The sequence below is a fragment of the Trametes versicolor genome (genome assembly GCF_000271585.1).
Source record: "Trametes versicolor FP-101664 SS1 unplaced genomic scaffold TRAVEscaffold_10, whole genome shotgun sequence".
NCBI classification, from domain to species: Eukaryota; Fungi; Basidiomycota; class Agaricomycetes; order Polyporales; family Polyporaceae; genus Trametes; species Trametes versicolor.
Window position 1 is genome coordinate 198,816 of NW_007360330.1, and position 23,490 is coordinate 222,305.

A 23,490-nucleotide genomic window follows, 5' to 3' on the forward strand; every position below is an offset into this window, starting at 1 on the left:
GAAAACTTGGCTCCCCACGCCAGAAGACTCTGGTCCGGGATCGTCTTCCAGATCTCCTCCTGTAGAAGAATGAACGCCTTGTGTCCTTCCCCATAGATCATAGGGATCTTTACGCCGAAGATACCCATGAGAGCGTATGCCTCGTCTTCCACCCGCTTCGTCTCGCGCGAGGAGGCCCAACACATGCGGCGCGCGACGCTGACAGAGCTCAGGGGGGCCTTGTGTAGAAGGATATTCGTATCGATTCCCGTGATGGACTCGAGGAGCGCAGCTAAAGTGGTCTTCGTCCCGAGCGGGCGCCAGTCGTTGGAGAGGAAGACAACATTCGCGGGTGCGATGAGCTCTTGGAGCGTCCAGCCACGCTTGTGCCACCTACTCCCGCGAAACGCGGAACCATGACGCCAGACATCTTCGTCGGATGAGACATCGACGAGGTAGACGTAGCAGACGCTCGCCTGGCGATACCACTCGAACATGGAGTTGAGCGACTCGGAGAGCTCTGCACTGCTGGATTTGTCGATGCAGCAAGCGTCCATCCACAGAAAATCGTACCCATGGAGACGAGCAATCTCGCAAGCCTGTTTGATCTTGCGGGACAACTGCGGATGAGATAGGATGGAGTTTGTCGTAGGGATTTGCCGCGATGATGGCGAGCGTGTCTCGGAGCTGGTCGATAACGAGGACTGTAGATCCGCGATGGCCTTGTACTCCTGTTCACCCACGGCGGCCCAAGTATGCGATATAATCGCATATCGCGCAGTCTTGGGATCGGGTACGAGGACGAATTGGCCAGACCTCGTGTCGAGCAGACGCAGGCTAAGACGCTGTTAGCACCCGCGTATAGAACAGTGCCCGGTGACTGCACTTACACACTATAATTACCGGACATGTCGTACAGATAGCCAGACCTAGTATAGCAGGGTGCTTCACAGAGATGCGCGGGATGGTGTCGGCGAGGGTGGATGAGGCGTTGAGACGAGTTCAGATCGGGAAGCTGGAAGCTCGAGCGACGTACTAAGCGCCGAAGCGGATGGTGGTCCGAGGCGTCACCACGGTATGTCTTCTCTGTCTAGCGAAAGGAGCTTCTTGAAGCGCATGATCATATAGCGCCACAGCATTCCAAGTGAACGAACCTTGTTTTTGAGACCGTCACGATGTCGGTGTTTCGCCGACGAAGATCAACAAGAGATCGTGGCAGGTATAACGCGAGACGGCCCAATCTAGGAGACTATTCACATCGATAAAAACAAAGACCATGGTGAGTAGACGTCGGAGACGGACATTAGACACCCTACGTACAGATTGTATAAGGTCTGCTATCCGGCAGGAATCGCCGGAGAAGACCACCGCATTCTACTGTAAGCAGGACTTGCAGCACAAGATATGTCCTGAGCCATCTCCTGAGAATGCAGGGCAGAGATGAAAGAAAAGCCTGCCGCCGAAGCCGAGAGCGACCTCGGTCAGGAGACGACCAGACTGAGAGTGAGAGCGGAAATGAGTTTCTCTGAATCAGCCAAGCGCTGGTAAGAAACGCTGCTTCAGGGCAGGTTCACTCATCGGACGGACGGTGTTTGTTTGCCGCGGATGGCGCGCGGCTTTCTCCCGACAACCAATTCGATCTCTCCCTTGACTTCTCGCCCCTCATCGGAAGCCAAAATAATCCACCCAGGCCACCGTGTCCCACAGTCCCGGGTGTTCATGTGTATTTGATGTCTATCGTCAACTTGGGTGAACTACAGACCTTGCGTGACCCTCGGTGCCACGTCCCCTGATCTATTTCCACAGGTGCGCACGTTATATTGAACGCGGAAGCATCGGAGCTAGTAGCCACGCGTTGTTTCCGACACACGGTGTGCATTAATTACTGCCTAATAGCCCTTGGTGTTGTAGCTGACTCTTCTCTCTTGGACGTATCTTGCTAGGAACTTCTCACCCAAACTGATGTGCTGTGATCATGCCCACTCCGTCAGGGTTACGGGAAGCGTCCCCTCCGCTCAGCCTACCGGCGTCATCGGAACACATGTTAGTGCTATCATAGCTCTTCGTCATGAAAACATCCCCTGCTAACACCATCTACTTCTAGAGCCTTTCTCTGAGATCTCTCCTGCAAATAGAGCAATCCGTCGAAGACATCTCGGAGATGTTCCTGCGGGTAGACTATGTCCTTGACGACGTCCAGGCAGGGGACACGACAGACGACGTCGTGCCAGTATCATCCTGGGACACGCATCACCAGGTGAGTTCATCGACGTACACGATCAGCTAAACGTATACTATATCGACGTCGATGGGCAGATTTTCCTGCGAACCGCCGCAAAATGCCGCAGTATTTTGCACAACACCGTGGCCATCATTGACGGTGCGTTTGGACTCTATATATCTCGTCGTGATCACGTTGATTCTTGCTAATTCGTTTATAGTATGCAGACCATTTTTGCTCATAGACATCGGTTCGTCCTCGTACGACGACGCGAATACGGGGTTCAAGATCACAGAAGAAGTTAGAGGCTCCCGCTCTACATCTCCTGGCCGGAGTATTACTCATGGTCCGATCATACTACAGCTAGTACGGACCAAGGTGGCTTGCGGTAAAGGTGGCTCGCAGGACCTGAGCAAACTCGCTCAGGCAATTCCAAAATTCGGAACCCATCTCGCCCCCACGACCTCCTCATCTGTGTCAGCCCCACGCGCAAGCCGTGAGGTGATACCCAGGTACCCAAATCTGGTCCGCTACGTCATCGGGCTACTCCTGAGCTCCCAGAGGCGGTGATGATACTCACGCCGCATCTATGACGAGCTCGCTAAATGTGCTATGTTGATTATTATAGGATATCCGTCCATCGATTAACAGCCGGTATTGCCTTCGCACTGGTACGTGGCACTATGCACTACTCTTCGCCTTGGCTAATGATGGGCTCCTATAGCGGATACTACTGAGATATCCCTGGTCATACGTCGCTAATGCACCGCGGCGTGAGTTTCTTTCCTATGCTGTATCCTCGCGATCACTATTCACACCCAAGACTAACGAACACGCAGGTGCCACCTCTCCCAATATAAGCTGCCACACGCCACCGCTGGTGGCGGAACCCGACCCATCATACCCAGATACGATGATATACGACATAAAGTGCACCGCGGCAGAAATAGAGCGCTTCTCCCTCACCTGGTTGGAGGTGTGTGTCGACCGCATGGTGGACTGCGCTTCCCCGCATAGACCTCAATTCTGATTGGTAACGATAGATCGCAAATGAAATGGAATCGTGGGCGGACTACCTGGCTCACCGCGCCTCCTTCTCCGATGGAACCGCCTACGAGCTAGGGGAGCGCGATGTAGTGAGTCATGTCTGCTTGTCTTCTTGCGGCGGACTGTGGACTGGGGCGTTTATACGGCGAGTCCGGCACCAGACGTTCTGCAACGCGATTGCCGGAATATGGGATGCGATCATGGATATGCGGCACGCTAGCCTCGTCCGGATGTATGCGAAAAAGCCAGCAGACGCGCAATTGTAGGGGGAGGGGTGCTGTCTGGGTGCCGATGCGCTGCGGTTCAAGGACGAAACACTGAATATCCAGAGAACCACATGTCATTCGAGACGACCGGGTCACCGATTATATATACGAGCGGCCTGATGTTCAGCCCCGTCGGTATGAAAGCATCTCCGTGGCAGCGGCTTTCCGCATGTTCTAAGCCGCGTCAGAGCTTGCGCTTCATCGCTCGGAAAGGTTTGTTCCTACGCGACGTAAACCGTCAGTAAAGACCAAGGCTTAATAAATGAATCGTTTACCTTTAATCACGCATAGAGGTCCAGATTGATGCAATAGTCATCTTCACATCGTAGTTCTGTACGCAGAATAAGTCAAATGATCACTTGGAACACGATGAGACACGCACAGAACATTTCTTGTGTGTAGTCTAGGGCTTCATTCACGGAGTTGTAGGGCTGCCCTCAAATCAGGATGTAGGTAATACCATTGAGGTGCCAGTGGCGCGCACACATACCTTTGAAAATGCCAAGTGTGTGCCAATACGGGAGAGATAATCCGCGTGGCATCGTCCACGAGGTCCCCTTGAAGGCACACACATCAGCTACCGTTTCTTTGCACACGGCGTCCAGCGGAGCACGCAAATTTCAGCCGGCTCTCGAGAATCGGGGGATGATGCTCTACAGAAGAGCCATGTTCTGCTCGATTTAAGTGTCCAACGTGTACCCTGAGGCCGGTCGTACCTATTTCCATTCTGGAATCCATGTATCGGCGCCGTGGAAGGTGGACTGGCTCGTGTTGACGACCATCTCGTAGGATAGGGAGATGTGGTAGATGGGTGTGTATCAGGGAAATCACTGGGATGTCCTGGCGCGGCATTCCTCGTCCGGGATCTGCCACAGGGCACCGAAGGGAAGCTTTCAGTGTGCTCCGCGAGAGGATAGGGCGCAGCGGGTGTTTGTGATCACCTCCTGCATTGTATTGGGATCCTCGATGAACACCAGCCCCTCATGATTGCGGCCGTGGTTCTGCTGGCGAGCGTGAGTGAGCCCACTGTCGTATGTCGGCGTGAGCATCCCTCCGACGTGGAGTAGAGTTTTCCTACAACGCATATCAGCACAATAGGCCTGGCAATATTGAGATACATGCCATCGGAAATGATCTGCCACCGCCTAGATTGAAGACGATGCAGACCCTCTCCAGCCACTGGATGACCTGTACCAATCAGCATCATGGCTGCGGATAGGGGTAGACAATCGAACCCATTCCGCGCGATGCTCCTTGCAGGTGAAGCTGAGCTAGGGCGGCTCGTGCTTCGCGCTCTACGGAACCCGGGCCGAGCTTCGGGGCCGGGTGAATCGGAGATTCGGAGGTCAGGCGCCGTACGCGTTCCTTTTCCTTCTTCCTCCACGTCGCGACGGACTCGCTCACCGACTCGTTCCCTCTGCGCGCGCCATCGTTTTCCCCCGCAGTGTCCTCAAAAGTCGCCGCATGTCTTTCAAACACCACACCTACTTGGGCCGGATCTTGGCGTACTGCTCACCACTCGGGCTCCTCCGTACGGCGCCGACACTCCCTCACCGTTGGTCCCGCAGCGTCACTAAGGACGTGAGATCCGAAATGAGGTGGGACCTGCAGTTAATCTCCAAGTATCTGGACGGGAAGAACAGGACGGCAGTATATTACTGGGCCAGGTGAGTCACGCACAGCTTGAAGATCAGTATAGTCGTAGGGACGGGCTCGTTCTCTACATCCTGTTCATGTCCTCTATGTGGATCTACGGAGACCTTCGATTTCTCGGAATATCTACACATTTCTCACAATACTTACATTACGCTGGCTTGCGCAGAATCTCGTACACGTCTACTCAAGCTGCGACTTCTGATTGTCTCTCTTGCGCTGATCCATAACGGTTCACTTCTCCCTGGTCTCGGGAGGTCGATAATCTACAATCGGAGACACAGAGTGCTACGCAATCATCCTCTCTGCCGCACTCGACTTGGGAGACCGTTCTACGCACACGGTTATTGCCCTTGCGCTGGTAACAAAGCTCGGCCAGCCTTTCCTCCTCAAGCACCGCATACGATATGCTCTCTCGCTCGTCACTGCGCCTCCATCACAATCTGCGGTATCCTTGCTACTATACTCTCCAACTCACTATCCATGAGGCCACTCGAATAGACCGCGCTTCATTCTTTCCGAGTAGGTCATTATCCTACTACAGCCTCCTGCAATCTGCACTGAAGTTAGCGATCGGTCGTGAGCGAGATCATGTCCTTGCCGTTCTCAAGTCAGTATCACCTGCTTTCGGACCTTTCCGTTGTGGGGTATGCGAGCTTTGTAGGCGCATTCCTTCCCAGAGATCTCCGAGGATTGAGGATCCGCTTTGCATCAGCCTCTCCGTACGTTACAGACGCATCGTTTGTTCCTTCCATGCTTCCCGCTTATGAGCTGTTGGCAGATCCTTCATTTCAACATCACACTGTTTACATCTTTCCTCTTCTTGTGGCGGGAGCGATTTGTAGGCTGGGTAATCACAACGGGAGGTGACGAGTTAGAAGACACCGCGATAGTTGCGTCGTACGTCCCCCTCGCGCTCAGCGAAGATGAGAACACCGTGTCCGTGGCAGAGCCCAAGTCTATATTGAAGGCGTCCAGCGCGCCTTCTATACAAGATATGTGGCTTGCGAGCTGACGTCGACGAAGCATGTGCCTCTATGCAAGTCCACATATCGCACGATCGATAAGGTGTCAGATCTTCAGACACTGAACTGTTCGCGCATACAGTCTGCGTTTATTGGGCAAAACGTCCCAGCTTCACCACTCTCCGACGTCTGCGCGTCACAACGGCTTTGTATTTTGGCGACAGTATCACTATTAACTAGGTGTGTTCTTTCATTCCTTGTTGCGTGTAAGTATACATTGCTCATATGTAGTAGAACATCTCGCCCACCGCCGTATATCCTCGACCCACGAGGAAATTGGACTGGCACATAAACGTGCTAATACAGTGCATCTGGGTTCACTAAACGCTCGGGTAGGTCCGTCATCGTATACGTGCATCATCGTCTCACATTCACATATCGACTGGTATCTAAGCTCATATTCCAGAGCGCAGTTCTCCCTCGAGCTCGTCAATCGCGCTCGAACATCGGCCGCTTCCCGCCACGTTGCAATGCGCGAGCACGTCGGGGTTGTCGGCGACAACGGCGCAACGGAAGGCAAGCGCGGCGATAGGGGTGTACCAGACTGTGAGGCTGTAGGGCTGATGAGCGACTGGGCAGTTGAATGCCGGTGGTTCGCGCGACACGTGGCTGTCGCATTCACGTCCTGCGGAGAGACCATGGGAGACAATGGAGGAGTGATGAGAAGGTTCGGCTCCAGGTTCTGAGGCGATCGTCGAGCTCGAATGGTCATGCCAGAGCTGGGCTCGTCCAGGTCCATCGGAGGCGGCTGCTCATGTGACATGATGATGGGTGCGGCGAGCGCCAAAGGCGAGGAAATGGAAGAGGGTGTCGACGAACGCGTCTGGTGGGTGCTGACTGGCTGCCAGTACATAGGGACAGGCGCCGCATACTGACGGTAGACTCGAGGGACTCATCGTGGCCACTGATGCGCTGTCACGACTGGTGTCACGACTCGAGTTGCAGGGAATGGGTGATGCAGATGCCACAGGCGTCGGGTCCGCCAAAGACTGCTGAACGCGTACTCCGACGTGGTACTCGAATGGTCGTGACGCTGGTCGTCCTGACCCTCCTGACCCTCCTCGCCTTCGCTCTCGCCCGAGTCATCCGAGTCACCCTCCTCGCCGTCGTACGCAGAGAGAGTCTGCTCGACACGCTCCTCCCACTCCTGCCTGATCTTCTCCGAGTACTTGATGGTGTTCTGCATGCGCATGCCATTGTCAATCTTCTGGCGCATGATGCGCTCTGCAGGTGGATCGCGGATCTGGGACATCTTGCGCTCGGACGCGGGTGACAGGAGATGCTGGCGCTCGACTGGCTCCGTGGAGTCCTCTTCCTTCAGCACGGGGATGGACACATCGGCAGCGAGTGACAGGATGTCCTCGAGCTGCTCGAGGATCTGGCACTGCAGCTTCTTGACACTGAAGCACTTCATCTTCAGCGGCGCGCGCAGAAGCTGCAAGGACGATGAAAAGCCCGGCGACATCGAGGGCGTGTAGATGGGCATTCCACGGTACTCGGGGACGGGTGGCATCACGGAAGACGTGCCAGTTGGATGGGGCGAGGAGCTTTGACACTCACGTACCAAAGTACTCCTAGGGGCCATTTCTGGAAGCGACACGAGTTAATGCAAGGCTATCGAAGGAGCGAAGAAAAGGCGTACCCAACGACCCACCCCGTTCCAGGTGTAATTCACCCGTCCGGACTAAGCTCCGTGTCGATGTTCTGGTTCTGCGCAGTCTCCGCCTGTGGACGCAGACACTCCGTCGCAAGTACGCGCGCGGACTCGTTGCAATCGAACTTAGATGGTGTGCTCTTCGGGTGCTCAAGTTGGTGGTTGCAAGCAGGTGTTGGGGGAGTTGGGCAAGAAAGGTCGTCTTTGTCCTCGATGACTGGCCAGTGGTGTCCGAACGGGAGGCACAGGGTCGCGATGTGCTCCCGGCAGCTAAGTAGACATTGTAAGCAGGCTTCATATTGAGATATCATAGCACTCACAAGATTGTTTCCCATAACGTCTGGCATGAACTCCACCACGGGCAAGTTTATTCGGGACGCAACGGAGGTGTGAGGCGTGCAACGAGAGCCGGTGAGATACAGCTTTGAGCGCCGAGTGTTATGGTGACGTGAGTGTCACCCTACTGTGACTTTCCCAGGGCTTCTTTTATCACCTGGAAGGCATATGCACACCCTCCTCCCGCAGTCTAACTGCCTATAGAAATATCCTATAAGGTATAAGATGACGGAAAGGAGATGCAAGAAATATATTTGGGAGTCATCTGCTCTTTGGGGCGGTGCAGAAATAAGTGAGCACAATTCTTAAGGGAGTGTCACACAGGAATCAAGGCGCTGAGGCGCGGGAACAGCGCGACCTTCAACAAGCTTGTGGGGATCAGTCGCCAGAACGCCGCTAACGCGGTCGCTGTTTTGAACAGTATGTTTCAAGATGGATACGTATTCTTGAATGGTGATGAGAACACGGTCGATGTTTCAAGACTTTCCGATTCCACAAAGAATCGGTCTTGCCTATGAGAAATGGATTGGTCACGTGAATCCAGGCGAACCCGGCTTCGTCCGCGGGTTTCCGTAGATTTCCTTCACTTCGGGGCGCTTGAATAAGCTTGCCTTTGTTTGTCCTTTGTGGCGTCTGCGCCTCGCAACATGGATGCGGTTCACTCAGTGTCACTCTGCGTCCTATTCGCCTCGTCGCCTTTTCAGTATCGTCCCCTCTATTCATGTATTCCCCTGGATGCCTCGATAAAGCCTTTCTTGCGCTTTGATATCACTATAGGCAATCCATGTTGATGGCCTACAGACGCTGCGAGAGCTGATAAGCTGTAAGTGCCTTCAACCTTGCCAGCGTTATCCACTCATATCGAGCAGTGGTCTCTAACTCGGTCTGCTTCTCCGCAGGTATTCAACACGCCGAGAATATGTATTCAGATCGATACGTGGCCGCGGACGTCATTCCGCCGTGCGACTTGTTCGCTTGTTTTGTGAGCTGTATCCAGCAGCCGCATTTTGTTCGAGCTTTCCAAGCTCTGATTTACATCAAGGACCCCGTGAATCGTCGTCGCCGTCTCCCGTTAGCGGCGAGAAAGTATTTCAATTCTGATAAGGGAACAATGTCGTGTCTCGGGCACATCCAGAATATGGCTAGCGCAGCTTGTTGAAGGCAGCTCCTGGAGGCGCATCTGTGGCAATTAGACACTGTGTGCCCCCCGCGACGTAGATGACGGATGTCAACGTACGTGGGATGCGCAGTCGCCTCTTCAACCCACTGGTTCACTCGAATTCCGGGCACCCGTCCCAGCTGCACCAAAATACCACAGCGCAGATCTACGGAACAAGACGTGTGTTCGTAGCATGTCCCAGCGCCCTACGAGCAGAAACGGTCCCGTCGCTTTGCGCGCCACATCATATGGTGCAGACGCACCCGTGCACCGTCTGCACCACTCCGTTGCGTCCTCCTACGTAGAATGAGGTTCACGCCTAGCCGCGGGCGGGACCCGCCGACTGCCGCATGTGAAATCACTTCTGTTAGTAGGCTGTCTGTAAGCCGCCCATTCTAATCGGAGGCTGCCGCTGCCTCCCATGTGGTGTGTGAGACTGGGGCTGGGGTCACCGCAGGCTGCCCATGCCTCTATCTCCGGGAGGTCGCAATGCTGTCCCGTTGTCTTGTAGTATGCAAAATTATGAAAAATATCTTGTTAGGCAAAATTTGGAATCGGAATTGGCGTGCGGAGCATCGCCGTACACCCTCAAGTTACTGCTATATTCCCGGAGGGAGCAAGAATCGAGAAGGACGACTGCGATGATCTCAAGGCCGAGGTGCAGAATTTTATTGCCGTGAGTGTCGCATTCAGCTCCTCCTATCGGTGGGTCTGTATGATTCGTCACTGACTTTCACCATTGAAGCGCCTCAGGAAGAACAAAGAAGAAGCACATATCATTGAAGGAGGACTCTCTGCCCTAGCGGGGAACATCCGCTCGTTCGAGGTCACGCTTGAAAAGGCCGTCATCGAAAGCACTCACGCTGTGTCTTCTAAGTTCCAAGTTGCAAGAGGCCCGCCAAAAGGTCGCGGATCTCCACATGCAGCTCACCCAGTGCGCGAATCTTCACACCTATGCCGTCTTACATACACTGATTTTGCAACGCCGGCAGGGTCAAATCCGATGTGAGAGGCGGAAGACCCGTGTTGGAATTGCGCATACTCACTTCCTGCATAAATGACCCACGTCGGCTTGGCATGTGTGGCCTGCCTGTCTGCTGGAGCAATTTCCGCTGCGTTTCTTTTCTTCACGCTATCCCCGACCGCCGCCCACGCACTGGTGGTAGGCCAAATCCCACTTTTCGTACGCTTCACGTCTCATACGATCCCCCCCCTTATCAGGGTTCTCTCCTCGCCCTCGTGCCCACGGCGATAGAGTTAAAAAACAAGATCGAAGAGTCCAAAGGTAAACGTGAATCGTCTGTACGTTCCTGGCACCATAGACTGACACGTTTTTGGAACTCAGGAAGCAGCTCAAGCTCGAAAGCAAGCACGTCTCTGACCTATCCAAAGAAGCCGACTTTCTCAAGGCGTATCATGACGCTCTCAACAAGACCAACGCCAACATTGAGGGGCTCTGCACGAAGATCGACAACATCGCGGGCATCTGGCATGCGGTTCGCCGTCTCCCATGTCCTCCGACCACGTTCGCGCTCGGCTAACCCGCCGATTTGCTGTACAGCTCGAATCCGACTTCATGATCCTACTCGGCCAACTGGAGAACATTGCCGGCCCGGAGATCAACTACACCAGGGTATGCTTCACGGAATTTCGCGGGCCAGCCGCGCTGCGGCGCTACGATAGCTTATATGTGTCGTTTTCAGTTGGTCAACAAGAAGGTCGCGACGCCTCGTAGGATGTACGCCGAGCTGTCGCGTCTGTTGGAGGAATATGTGCGTGGAGTGGATAGCGCCCCTGTCGCCGAGGACACCGAGGACGAGTAACTTGGGCGTATGCAACCTACAGGCCAATTCCTTGTGTATATGATATCAAACCATCCTAGTGTGTGCGAGCGTCGAGGATCGGTGTTCTCGTACAATGTAGTCTTGTAATCATTCTCGTCGCTCAATATGAAATTATGAATATCTGTACTCGTAGCACGTGGGCCTATGCTGAACCCCGCAAAACCAGGAAGGATTACACACCCCAGTACTAGTGGCATCGGGCACCCCATACCTTCAGAACGTCCGTGATACCTTCGTGAGGGTCATCCGTGCGATTGTAAATCCGCTCGTACTGACGCTCGTTCTTCAGCCCGTTCGGCTTCTTGTCCCCGTGAAGCTTCTGCGTCCCCGCGATGCCGGGCTTGCGCAATACGACGTGCATCGCGTACTCTATGTTCGCCTTGTCCATATACCTCCCGTGCTTGGCTTGCTCAAGGAGTTTCTTGTTGAGAAGCCGGTGCCGGCCTGCTTTGAAGCGCACGCGGCCCCCGTCGAGCGCAACCGCCTGGCGGAACACCCGAGTTTCGCGGTACAAAAACGCGAACGAGAGCGCGTGCAGAAGTTTTCCCGCAGGCGCGACGAAGTACCTAAGACAGTTTGTGTGAGAGTCAACAGACGCAGGTAGAGGGAGCGCCCCGAAGGCCGATGAAGTCGATTGCGACGTTGTTGCAGAATGCCCTCTCAGAACTATGGATTCTTCCACCCGGCCCCACTGTTGAGCATGAGCATGTTGTACGCGAATGGGAGCGGTCTTTTGCTGCACGCAGGTAGAAATACAACCTGCCCGAGCATTACAACATCTAGGGCAAGACAGACGAGTGCCAAAACGTACCTTGTAAACCATCTCAGCAAAGGCGCGGGCGGTGTATGTGTCTTCGGACCTGCGACACTTCTATGTCGCACGGCCCAGTTGTGCTCGTTTCACTGCGTCGGCGTTAGCTCAGAGCGCATCCATGCCACGATGAGCAGTCCACTCACCATGTGTCCCTCTGTGAGCCCAAACGTAGCGCTACTCGCCCTCGTGGAAATCCTGTGTGAGCTTCCCCTGGTCGAGTAGCGAACAGGGTGCGAGTTGCCCGCTGCGAAAGGGATATAGCTTCTCGCGTTGCTCAAGATCCTACATGATGGCGATGCGGCATGGCTGGTAGCAGAGCCTGTTGGGAAATATTTCAGAAGATGCAAACTTTATCGCGAACGCCAGGACTGAAATGGGTTCAGCGATTTGTTCGGTGCGGCAACGCGCCTGCGCGCTGGATCCACAGAACGACACTCCACTTGCGAGGATGGGGCCCGCCTCGCTCTTGTTGGAAACCGAGGCAGTGAATGTACACAGGAGTTCCGGAATCAGGTTCTTGGTGAGCGCTGTCCGGAGATCGTCGATGAGGTTCTTGTTCGTGAGGTAGGTGGCAGAGAAAGTACGGTAGAAACGAAGTACGGTAGAAACGGGTCCCAGCGTCTGAATACAACTTCGCTAGGTGTTTGTGGATAAGTGAATCAACATCGCACAGGTATTGTAGCACTCACCAACAGTTTCAGAGGTACGTGCTACGATGAGGACGACCGAAACGCGCGAGCGAGGAGTGTATATTGAGGAGGCCGCAGCGTGAGGGAAGCAGGTATTGCTGGTACGTGTGTCGCCAGACCAGGTACGTGGGGAGCCTTGCGCCGGCCTGTCTGGCGGGTGCTTTTTCGATGGGTTTGTTCAAGCTCAATCCTCAAGGGCAGGTCCTACGTCATCTGGTGAGTCATCGACGTCTAACGCTGCGGTAAGAAGCTCCCGCCGCTGCCGTAATGAGCGATGCGACTCACGAAGTCCCCAAGCATGATGGCTTTTCGTGCAGACATCATTGATCCCCGAATCTTTGACGATACCATGCTAGAGGCAGGTGAAGTTGAATCGAAGCGGTGGTGGGCGGAAGAGTCGAGTGAGAGAGCATGCGCGTCGGGCCAAGAGGTGCGGGGCCTGTCAAGCGAAGTCACACGGTCACGTGGCCGCGCTTCTCCCGCCCGCGCCGTGCCCCCGCCTGAGCGCGCGGCTTCTCGAGGCGGCGTAGGGTTCGGTGAAGTGCGTCCGGGCTATATATACTGATATCTACTGGAAAATGAGTACGAGTCCCCGTCTATTTATCGATGCACTCCAAGTGCGCCGCTTACCACCTGCGTCCATCCCCAGCCAGGCCCTTTTATACTGTACGCCGCATCTAGTTGTTGCCCGGCGTATTCTTGCAGCGGCGTAGCTACTAAGACGACATGCCGCTCATCTACATTGCTATCAAGAACTATCGTGCACTACAAAAATTTTGCGGTCAGTTGGGCACATCTAAAAAAAATGCTCGTCATCATCCTTTGCAACTGAGCTATCAGCCAGGTTCCGCGAGATGCAACCGGCCCGGTCCTGTCGGATGCTAAAATGCGCGTGAAGTCTTTGCGTGCTTGGAGAATTTGCTTTTACCGTTCTGTGAGCCCGCTGGACTCCTGCTACAGGTAGGCGGGCCATAGAGCGGATGCTCACTGGATATCGGAGCTCGTCACAACTTGATACGGTCTTGTAGGGACCGACACGGAAGTGAAATCAACGCGGCATGATTTTCCACTCCCGGTAACACGTCTTGTGGGTGAGGATGGTCCGGACGGCTCAGGGGGAGCAGCCACGTCAAAAGCGGCACCTGCGCACAAAACGTTGGGTCCAACCAGGCAGGTGACGATGAGAGATGGTGTGCTGAGGGCAGAGTGGGATGGCGTACGGGGAGAAGTGGATCGTGCGGACAGGAGTATGGGAGTTGCGTCCGGGCTGAAGTCTGCTGGCCGCCGCAGCCAGATAGCCACGAGTGCCGCCAAATTAATCCTGTTTTATATGCGTACATTTGAGCTAGAGTAAGTTCTTCTGCGTGTTCGCCCAAGCCTGAATCACAACACACTCGTCACCTAGGTTGCGATGCGTGTGAACTCCCCTGCAAGTGTATGATGCACCATCGGTGCTTGAGATCGTCCGTCGGGCGAGACGCTCGGGCTCGGAAGAGATATCCTTCGGAATACCGCGTTCCACGCAGTACACGGCAAAGGAACACGACTAAGCCATTTACCGCGGCGACCTGCACGATCATCAGCGATATGCCCACGCAATCAATAATCCCAGACTCACCATCGCGGAACCCACTTCTCGCTGCTCACTTCGTGTCCTTCACCGCTCGAATTCACAATTTCCAGCAGGAAGTAGAGCATGCAGGGTACCTATCCCAAAGCCTTCTCGCTGCCAGAGTCGTATCCCGTGCCACATATCAGCCACGATCGGCCGGTGTACTATCGCCCCCTCGCGCCCGGGATTTAGAAGTAGTCACTTTGCAATGGCGTTGATGGCCTGTTTGGGAATGAGCTCGACGCTCTCCGCCTCCAGCGCTGCCGAGTAAGCAGAACGCACACACGGACTGCCCAGAGGGTCCTCCGAACCCGAGCCAGTTAGGACAGTAGAGGCAATCTTAGTGACGAGTGCAGAGCTTATTGGCGGACGTGGGTGGCCTCTGCAAACTGATAGAAATACAGGAATTCGGTGCGGTGCAAATTTTGGGGACAGCTGGAGACAGACCGCGGCGTGGATGAATGACAAGATACACTTCGCGTAGGGATACTATATGTTACAACATTGGAGATGAAAACGTATACAACTAGACACCAGCCTCAGATCATATCGCGGCTTGCAATCGAGCACAACCGCACGAACAAAAACCATACAGAAGTGAAACCTGGACCAAAGTGATGGGCGCCGCAATTGTCGTAGTTGTACTACGTGATACAGACCTCCTGTTCTCGGGCCGTCGCGGAGATCAATTTGGGACCTGCCGCACGTACAAATCCAAGCATTCGGTCAACCGCACGAACATTGTGCGGCTAGCCTCGATCTTCTTCATCAGGAACTAATGGCAGAGGTTTGACGTTAGAAATTGGTACAAGAATTGGAAAGTTGGTGCATGTCAGGAGACGTAGAGGGGAAGTGGCAACAACGATGTTACTCCCGTAGCAGAGGCCCAGATCTGTTTCGAGGGCTATCAAGTCGACCCGGAGCTAAGGGAGAAAGGGTATGATTACTAGCTCAGGATGACATGCGTCAAGTGCCTTGGTAGGTGCAGCGCCTCACAAGGTGGTAATTGACTTACGTTGTGCCAGATATCGGCTATAGCCTGAATGCGCTTCGCGACGTTGCCTATGTCTCGCAGAACGGTGCTCCTACAGTGCAGGTCGAGTAATTAGAGAATACACCGCTCTAAGGAAGAGCCACTTAAGCACGTACTTCGCACTCTCTGGTTGTACTTCCGATCACAAGTCGCAGCGTGTGAGTACAGCAATAGGAGAGTGAGAACGAGCTGTCAATTACCTGATGGTCCGAAGACGGCTTGCTAAGGCTCTACTATCAGAAGTGCTTGATAATCGGATGAGACAGACGACCCACCAATGCGTATATAGCGGCCGTGGGTGACAGCGTAAGTAGAGCTTTGGCAACGCGAGGGGCCAGCGTGGCCGCCATGGCCAGATACGTCGATTCCTGTTTAGAATCCTGTGTAACAGTGAGAATCCATGCATGTGTGATATGCGCCGCACTTATACCTCGTCGGGTATGCTTAAGATCATGGTGTGAGAGTGCCGCCACTGACAATACGATCACACTAAACTCACATGGTAATCTTCTCTTTCAAAGTTTCTATGTTCTCGAAAGCCGTGTTCATGTCTTCAGTGAGATGCTCGTCGCCGCTGTTCAAGTTCATGGTGAGCTTGACTTTATGCTCGAAGTCACCGATGTCCTGGGAGATCTGGCGGAAATCGTCGCGAACGGCGTCCGTAGCGGAGATATGCTCTTGGACTTTCTAGTAGAGGACGCGTTAAAACATCGTCATGTCGCATGCAGTAACAATGTTTACCTCTTGAAAGATCTTGATCTCCGCCGCCAAGGCTTGACTGTTGCACTTGAGGTCCCCTACTTTGCCCAAGACCGCATCGGCATACACTGAAAATCAAACGGATCATAGGTTATTTACCCTGAAAGCAAAAAAAAATAGATGGGGAGCCTACGATGCATGACTGTTGATGCGGCTGCGGCGCTGTCACGGCTTTTGTCGACGTACTTGTTGAATCGCTGTAGAAGGGTTGATGGTCACTCGTGTATGCCGAGCGAGACATAAACAGATGGAACATACCGTGCGGAAGTCCGCCCACTGGGGCGCGAGCGCACCCTCGGAGTTGGAAGACTTGGCGTGTTTATGGTCGAACGCCTGAAGTGGGCGCATGACTTTGTCAAAGAGCCCATTGATAATAACGATGTTCTTGCGAAGCTGATCGATGTCCTTGGAGATCACCTCGCCAGCATCAGCGCTATTGTAATAGGCGATTGTGCGAGTACATGCTTCCGGCCCAGAGAGAGAAGCGAGTGGGGAGGGACTAGACATCGTAGGAAGTGGGGAAATCTGAATTTCGTCCGCCCGTATCGACGCAGCTTTATATGGAGTCGGGAGCCGACGAGGTACGGCATGTCTCTAGCCGAAACGAGACGTCCTCCGTTAGAAGGTTTTCAGTTCATTTATTGAATACTACAGCCCCCAATACTCGGCGCAAACGTACAACCCGAATACCGGACTAAGGACACTTGCAGCAGTATGCTGAGCAGAATATACAAGTGACGCCAACGCCGCTCGCTTTTCTCCGCTTCTCAGTGTTCGAAACCACAAGTACGGACAAACACAGCACATAGACAGAAATTGCAACACTGCACGCGGAGAAATTGTGACCCATGTCCATACTCTAACACTACCGTGCGGTTCTTATATCCGAACTTTATTTGCAACTTGGAAACGTTCAAGGCGACCACCTTCTTCTAGACGGCACCGCCTTGGCCGAGAACGTCTGATAGCTCTCACCCCATTCCTCTTCCGACGTTTCCACAAACATGGAGGAGCTCAGGGGTAGTTCTATGGATGGATCTTCACCGGCACCGACCACATCCGCAGAAATCGTCTACGTATCCCCAGTCGCCCTCTTACATAAGCCTGACTGCTGCAGACTCGATCCGACTTCGTGATGAGCGCCGGTCTGGTCCACCACGAGCACACTGCCAATGAACTTAGAGGCATCCATCTCATTATTTGGGCAGGAACTCTTTCCGCTGACACAGAAGGTGGGCTAGCCCTGCTTCACGGTCCACCACGATGCTCATTCCATTCGCTTCATACTCAAGTGTTTATTCTCGAAAGGCTATATGGACGCTCGTTATTCGAGACCCGTGCTCTCGGAAGTCCACCCGCTCATTTATACCATGCATATACGATACGCGGAGGACCCCGTCCGTATCGGACGTAGGAAAATATCTCTACTAGCAGCGTAGTTATAGATTTGCGGCTACAGATACACTCGTACATTTTCATGCAGGTATGCTAGGTCCATGATCTCGCTGATCTCCTGCTCACAGTTCGAACCCAATCGCCTCTTTAGACCTGGGGCTGACGCGCCCCCTAATACAGCGATACTTGGTGCGCGTAAAGCTCCAAACACTCCGTGAGCCGGCTGAACACGGTGCGACTGACGTCAATCTTCTCCATGAGAAACTGTATTTCAGGTGTCAGCGAAGAATGTGAACATCAGCGGGGCGGCAGGGACCTACGATAGACTGAGAAACGTTCTCTTCCATGGAGCATACTTCCAAGTTCGTCTCGAGTTCGGTTAAGTCAACGTGCAGCTGTTATGAGAAAACGACGACGTGAGTCAGCGGTAAGAGATAAATGGGGAGAAGAACATGATGCGTCCTGGGTGGAGCGCACGGACACTGTAGGGACAGGGAATGCGACCCACATGATCCCAGATCCTGGCGATGGCCTCGATGCGCTTGGACACGGCGTGGATATCCTCTTGAGTGTTGGCCCACCACTCCTGATAGTAAGGACGAAGCGCCGGTGGGATGCGGTTCCGTTCGAGTAGCATGGGCATCTGCGCAGCGCACTGCTCTAGCTCCGCTTGCGCTAGTATACCCCCGAGGTAAGCACTTCACACTAAAACCCGGTGAGATACATAGCGGCTTACCTCGTTCACGCTGAGTGTCCTCGTTGGTTGCTGGTCCGACACAGGCAACCCGCTTTGCCCTGGCATCAGCCGCGTTCAGAGGAAGGATATGTACAACTTACCATCGCCCTCAATGCAGCCATGGGTGATAGGGTACACAGCACCTGCGCAGCGTTAGGGGCGCACGCGGCCATCTTCGCCAGAAAACCTGACTCTTGATCCGTTATCTGCGCGGGGTGATCGGCCGTCTGAGAGCTGAACGTGATGACTGCTGTCCTACCTTGTCAGATATACTGACCGCGATTGTGAGCGAGCGTATCAGGTAAACATATCCTGAACAACAAGACACGTACGCTGCGACCTTTTGCTTGAGATTTCCGATGTTCTCACAGGTCTTGATCATAATTGCGTCGATGGGGATGTTCAAGCGCTTGACGGTGCGCTTGATCTTCCGCTCGAACTTCTGCACGTTTTCCCCCAGGTCCTTGAAGTTTGCACGGGCTTGCTGGGCAGCACGCGTATGCTTTTCAATTTTCTGGACACTGGTGAGCATATTGTCTGTCCTCTAGAGAATGGGCATGCCTCCTTGAACATCTCGATCTGGTCCAACAACGCCCGAACATCGCAGTTGATCCTCCCAACACTACCCAGAACTGCGTCGGCGTACGCTTTCCAAATTGATGCAGAGTCAGTAATCGCGAACAGATCGGCATCATGAAATAGAGGTACTCACCGCGCATCATAGTGGTTGCGGCGGCGGCGCTGTGCCGGCTGTTGTCGACGCAGGCGTCAAAGAGCTGAATGGAACGAGTAAACAGGTCAAGGCCAGCGACATGCAACACAAGTACGTGGCAGGATATACCTTTTGAAGGCTTTCCCATTCCGGCGCGAGTTGCGTACTAGGATCAGATCCCAAGTACTCATCGTCGAATTCCTCGAGAGGTCCGACAACCTTGCGGAAGAGCTCTCTGATAGTTCCGATGTGCTGGCGAAGCTGGGTAATCTCTTGCTTGATCATCTCACCGATACTGTCTTTTTGCAGGGCGACATTTAGGTGAGTAGCTTGACCAAGACCCGGAGAAGGGAGCGGACTGTCGAGGGACATCTGAGTAGGAGGGGAAGCAGCGCGTCGGTGGACGCATGTTCGTTCGTGGCCTACTTCAGTCGTCATCGGGCCAAGGACGTTTAAAATAAGCAGAGTTAATTTGTGAATAGAGGTGCGAAAGTGGCAGGGATTGGACGCGCCGGCCGTGGGGCTGCATATGCCTGCATAGATAGGGCGCAGTGGCGCTGCACACCCAACCACAACAGGCGCCTGGAAGCGCCGTCGTACGGGTATCCCGGAGCAAACATACTCAAATAAGGGCCGCTGGCATTGATTAACTTAACACTCACTCACGATTCGTCTCCGCGATGGTGGCGCCTGAACAAACCTGAGAGGTGCGCGTTTTGCTAGAACAGATGTTCGAACGATGTCCGCTCATGAAACTGCGGCACTAGCGTGAGAGATCCGGAGAGAGATCCGGGCTGTTCCGCACGTCGCGTCGCCCACATTTGGACGTCAAATTAGCGTTTGAAGCCTGGCACGCGTGTTGAGATGTGGTAATTATTTACGGGCACGCTACAGTCAACCTTCACTCTGCCAGCGCATCGCTTCCGCTCCGTGCGTTTCCCTTCTACCACTACCCTCGCGGGCCACATCCGCCGAAGTGTTCCACCACGTTGGACAGGCTTCCCTTCCGGCATATATACCCAACTTCCCGCGTTTCGTGTGCGGGTGGTCCTCCCCTCACAACGTTCCTCTCAACATGTCCAAGCAAAGACCCCTCGCCGGATACTGCAATACTATCCGTCGCATCGCATATTTCACACAGGCCTTGGCTCCTGCCTTCCGTTCCATAAAGTGGCAGGTCGCTGAACACCTTGAATACGACAGCACGCTCGAACAACGATGGGCTCAGTTTCTCAAGGTATGTTTCTCCACCTGTCTGATAGCACTAGCCGCAACTCATACACCGTCCCAGGGAGGATTACGAAGCGGTTGTCGACGACTCACGAACTGCGGCGACCAAGTTGTCTGCGATCATGAACAGTGAGCCCCTCCGTCACGGTCAAGTCTGCATCTGCAACTCATGAAAGACGCCAGTGTACACGTCATTACTCAGTGCGTTCCAGGGAGCGGAAAGTGCTGATGTTGTGCACGAACTGGTGACATTCAAGAAGGTATGAAAACAGAATACATTTGTGCCCGTCAGCCAACTCACATGTTCTTCACTAGTCTGTCTCGGGCGCCGTTCCGAACGACTTCGAGGTTCGGCTGGAGGCCCTCAAGCGCGCTGTCAGTCAATTTTTGAGCTCGCTGTCACCACACGCAGGAAGGGCTGAACTGAAGGGGTACGTTACCGACCACAACTCTACGGCGATGATCCTGACTGGCGTAGTTCACCTGTCAGTTGGCTAGGGTCTACATCAGCCGCAATCCAAGCGGTTGTATACCACCTGCTCTGGTATGACATCTCAAATTTACGAGGCGCATCCTGCTTAACTGTGTCTTAGGACCCCATTACTCCACGTCGGCGGAATGCTCGCGCCGAGGCCGGCCAACGGATTCAACCAGGTTGGCGAGCCGAATCGAGGACAGGTTGAGGAAGGGAATACTTTTAATGAGGACCCCGACTCGGCTCAGGACGTGATCACAAACATCAAGAACACGTTGGTCTCGCTCGAAGCGCAGAAACCGCTTTTCGGCGTATTCCAACAGATCGCGGATGAGGTGAGTTGAGCGATGACAACTAGTTCGCCGTTGCATCGTTCTGATCGTCTTGTTCCAGCTTGCAGCAGAGTTCGAGCGGTACTCCGCTGCGCTCGAGGCTGTGAAGGACGTTCCAAAGTCACCGGTGAGCAGCATATTTCCTACCAGGCGTCGCGCGCCTTATCAAGTTCTTGCCTTCACTTATTACAGTCATACACCGAGGCCGTGGGGAAAGTTCACGCAAACGCCGCGTCGCGGGGAGAGGAGTGGAAGGAGCTCGCTCGGGTTCTCACCAACGAGTACGCAAGAGCTTGATACAGTGTCAGTCGCGCGCGACTCGGGATGCGTGAAGATGCCATCATGTCTTAGTCGCTCGTATGCATGTGTTGTCGCTCGAGTGCTTCAGTCGCATATCTTGTCACTATACAGACGCTCCTGTCTAGTACATCTCCCACTGTATTCATGCTGCGCAGTTTTTCCGTTCCTATACCGCTAGCGCACACGGGTGTCATGTGTACAGAATGCGATCACATTTTATGTATGAGGGTACTCGCTGTTCGCTGGTAAATTAGCTCCATGTTTGCAGGCGCAACCTCGGTCATCTGTCGGTCGGTTCAGGAATACGCAGTCCTATCCTAGGGTGCCCTTGCGGTGTATTAGTGTTCAGTGGCTCCCCGGCTTGAGCCGACACGTCAGGGAAGGAAATACAGCCTGGCAACCGGGATAATAATCGAACGGAGCGCCCAAAAAGCGGCCAGTGCAATGTCGTAAAGGGCGTGTAACGTGCATGGAAACGAGCCCTTCAATGCACCTCTGGTGTACGTGCTGCAGGGCCCTTCCTTCACCTCCACTGGTTCTCGGGCATATCTTCACCGCAGAGCCTGCGTTACGCTCGTCTGCGGCTCGTGAATGGCCGATATACAAGCTCAGGCTTCAGCAGACTGAGGTTCCCGGCCTCGTAGCGAACGTGTGTCGCTGCGTGTGATATCAATAGGAAACGAAGCACTACATAGGAACGGCGAAGCGAAGAAGTGCAGACGGGATCCAGGGGAAACTGGTACCGATAACAAATAATACGTAATCGCTTCTATTACGGGCTCTGCAGTTCCAGATCACAGAGGCCGTCGGCCAGTCGAGGTGGCCGCACCACTGCGGCCGTTGCAAGGGCGAGGGGTCTCTCCTCTGTTCTAGACGTGCATGCGGATATTGTTTAGGTTCGTTAGCAGAAGGTTATAACAGTATAAGACCTAACCGGCAACATGTATGGGAGCGAAGGATATCCTTCTTGCGCTACACATGTGCACAATCAGTATGAACAAATGAAGATATGCACCGTCGCAACAAATGGCACTCAAATTCAACATCAATTATATGGATGGCTCTATACTACCGATAGTTTGGGCGTGCATTTTGAAAATGCTAGGCAGCCTCTCGATCCTGCGAAGCACCATAACGGGCTCTTTCCAGCTGTAATGTCAACCATATCAGAGTTCAAGTATCGAGACACATGTTCACGCGGCGTAGAGATCACCCTTGAAATGCCACTGTGTGGTCAGGGCGGCTGATAGCTCGATCGTAGCTTCATTCTGAACAGCGATCGCCTCACTTTGTCAAGGTCCGTTTGCGTTTGATCGTGCTAGACGAACACCTGCAGCGATAGCAGGAGGGCTCCTGACCAGACGCAAGCGCGCGTTATTGCGCAGGGCGTGCCGCTGCCAACTCGTTATCGAGTGCCGCAGTACGTCGTGGAGTTGAGACACGTCCGGTCAACGCTTCTGTGCCGAGGCCTTCCTGATCAGTTTGCACTTTGTGCTCATGGGGTCGCGGATGTGGCGTCCCCATGAGCACGGGACGTTGTACTCGTATTGAAGAGACTGACGATTGCCTCCTCATAATGAGAAGTACGGGATATGCGTCTGGTGCTCACCGGTGTTACGGGCTTATCCACCAGGGCGTCACATGTGGCAGAGTACCGATCGCCGAAGTCCGTCATGCATAGAATGAACCAGGGATTCGTGGCATGTGTAGTGTACACTCCGCGTGCCTGAATCGAGTTAGAGAAAGTTAGCAATCACTCCCGCAATGTCAACGCTCAGGACCAGGACTGGTAATATCAATTCACATGACCTCTGATCGAAGGGCTCCAATCCATTCGGGAAAAGGATCAGACTATTCTCGTTAACAGCCCCACGTCGCCTACACGCGAAAATGCGCGGAAAACTCTCGTCGTGCAGTTCTATGAGAACCTGAAGACGCTCGTAGGCCTGCAAATCATGCACGAGATAAGAATGATGAGGTAGGAGCATGTGCGCAGGCGATGCGATAGGGAACATAGCTGCGATGACGGGACACTCTTGGCACACGGAATGCCGCAACGTTATGAGGATGGACCATATCAGAGTGGTGAGTCTGCAGTTAGCGTGAGTAAAAGTACGGCACGGATAGACCGCGATAGCAACCTGCTCACATAGGCTTTCGGATGCCGTTTCGGTACGAGCTCGTTCAATGCTCCTGAATAGGATTCGAGAAGAGGCTTG

General features: G+C 53.9%; 7 protein-coding genes across 7 annotated transcripts; 3 read left to right on the forward strand and 4 right to left on the reverse strand.

Annotated features, from left to right (window-relative positions):
* Positions 1-14: 14 nt before the first annotated feature.
* Positions 15-815, reverse strand: TRAVEDRAFT_86511 (HET-domain-containing protein; the record flags this gene model as incomplete). The annotated part of the gene is made up of 1 exon (XM_008043929.1): positions 15-815. A coding segment is annotated over one exon (801 nt), but the record flags the coding sequence as incomplete, so codon positions are not given.
* Positions 816-1,419: 604 nt separating this feature from the next.
* TRAVEDRAFT_22585 (uncharacterized protein) lies at positions 1,420-3,513 on the forward strand (the record flags this gene model as incomplete). Its single annotated transcript, XM_008043505.1, has 11 exons — positions 1,420-1,523; positions 1,923-2,022; positions 2,084-2,236; positions 2,296-2,359; positions 2,421-2,500; positions 2,564-2,712; positions 2,829-2,871; positions 2,925-2,973; positions 3,040-3,176; positions 3,244-3,336; positions 3,409-3,513. The coding sequence occupies 11 exons, from the start codon at positions 1,420-1,422 to the stop codon at positions 3,511-3,513; spliced, it is 1,077 nt and encodes a 358-aa protein (XP_008041696.1).
* A 3,073-nt stretch (positions 3,514-6,586) lies between these two features.
* Positions 6,587-7,704, reverse strand: TRAVEDRAFT_50798 (uncharacterized protein; the record flags this gene model as incomplete). The annotated part of the gene is made up of 2 exons (XM_008043710.1): positions 6,587-6,743; positions 7,196-7,704. 2 exons carry the CDS (start codon positions 7,702-7,704, stop codon positions 6,587-6,589), a joined length of 666 nt encoding a protein of 221 aa, XP_008041901.1.
* A 2,693-nt stretch (positions 7,705-10,397) lies between these two features.
* Positions 10,398-11,163, forward strand: TRAVEDRAFT_22587 (uncharacterized protein; the record flags this gene model as incomplete). Its single annotated transcript, XM_008043506.1, has 5 exons — positions 10,398-10,502; positions 10,562-10,642; positions 10,663-10,836; positions 10,902-10,973; positions 11,044-11,163. The coding sequence occupies 5 exons, from the start codon at positions 10,398-10,400 to the stop codon at positions 11,161-11,163; spliced, it is 552 nt and encodes a 183-aa protein (XP_008041697.1).
* A 208-nt stretch (positions 11,164-11,371) lies between these two features.
* TRAVEDRAFT_50800 (uncharacterized protein) lies at positions 11,372-16,598 on the reverse strand (the record flags this gene model as incomplete). Its single annotated transcript, XM_008043711.1, has 11 exons — positions 11,372-11,750; positions 15,010-15,074; positions 15,315-15,384; positions 15,449-15,467; positions 15,533-15,554; positions 15,608-15,712; positions 15,763-15,775; positions 15,832-16,019; positions 16,074-16,159; positions 16,225-16,288; positions 16,350-16,598. 11 exons carry the CDS (start codon positions 16,596-16,598, stop codon positions 11,372-11,374), a joined length of 1,260 nt encoding a protein of 419 aa, XP_008041902.1.
* A 1,059-nt stretch (positions 16,599-17,657) lies between these two features.
* TRAVEDRAFT_50801 (uncharacterized protein) lies at positions 17,658-19,306 on the reverse strand (the record flags this gene model as incomplete). The annotated part of the gene is made up of 9 exons (XM_008043712.1): positions 17,658-17,750; positions 17,807-17,881; positions 17,995-18,161; positions 18,223-18,274; positions 18,324-18,477; positions 18,555-18,736; positions 18,823-18,869; positions 18,935-18,998; positions 19,064-19,306. 9 exons carry the CDS (start codon positions 19,304-19,306, stop codon positions 17,658-17,660), a joined length of 1,077 nt encoding a protein of 358 aa, XP_008041903.1.
* Positions 19,307-20,009: 703 nt separating this feature from the next.
* Positions 20,010-21,268, forward strand: TRAVEDRAFT_50802 (uncharacterized protein; the record flags this gene model as incomplete). Its single annotated transcript, XM_008043713.1, has 8 exons — positions 20,010-20,171; positions 20,230-20,293; positions 20,348-20,424; positions 20,480-20,595; positions 20,655-20,708; positions 20,758-20,974; positions 21,033-21,098; positions 21,164-21,268. The coding sequence occupies 8 exons, from the start codon at positions 20,010-20,012 to the stop codon at positions 21,266-21,268; spliced, it is 861 nt and encodes a 286-aa protein (XP_008041904.1).
* Between the last annotated feature and the right edge of the window lie 2,222 nt (positions 21,269-23,490).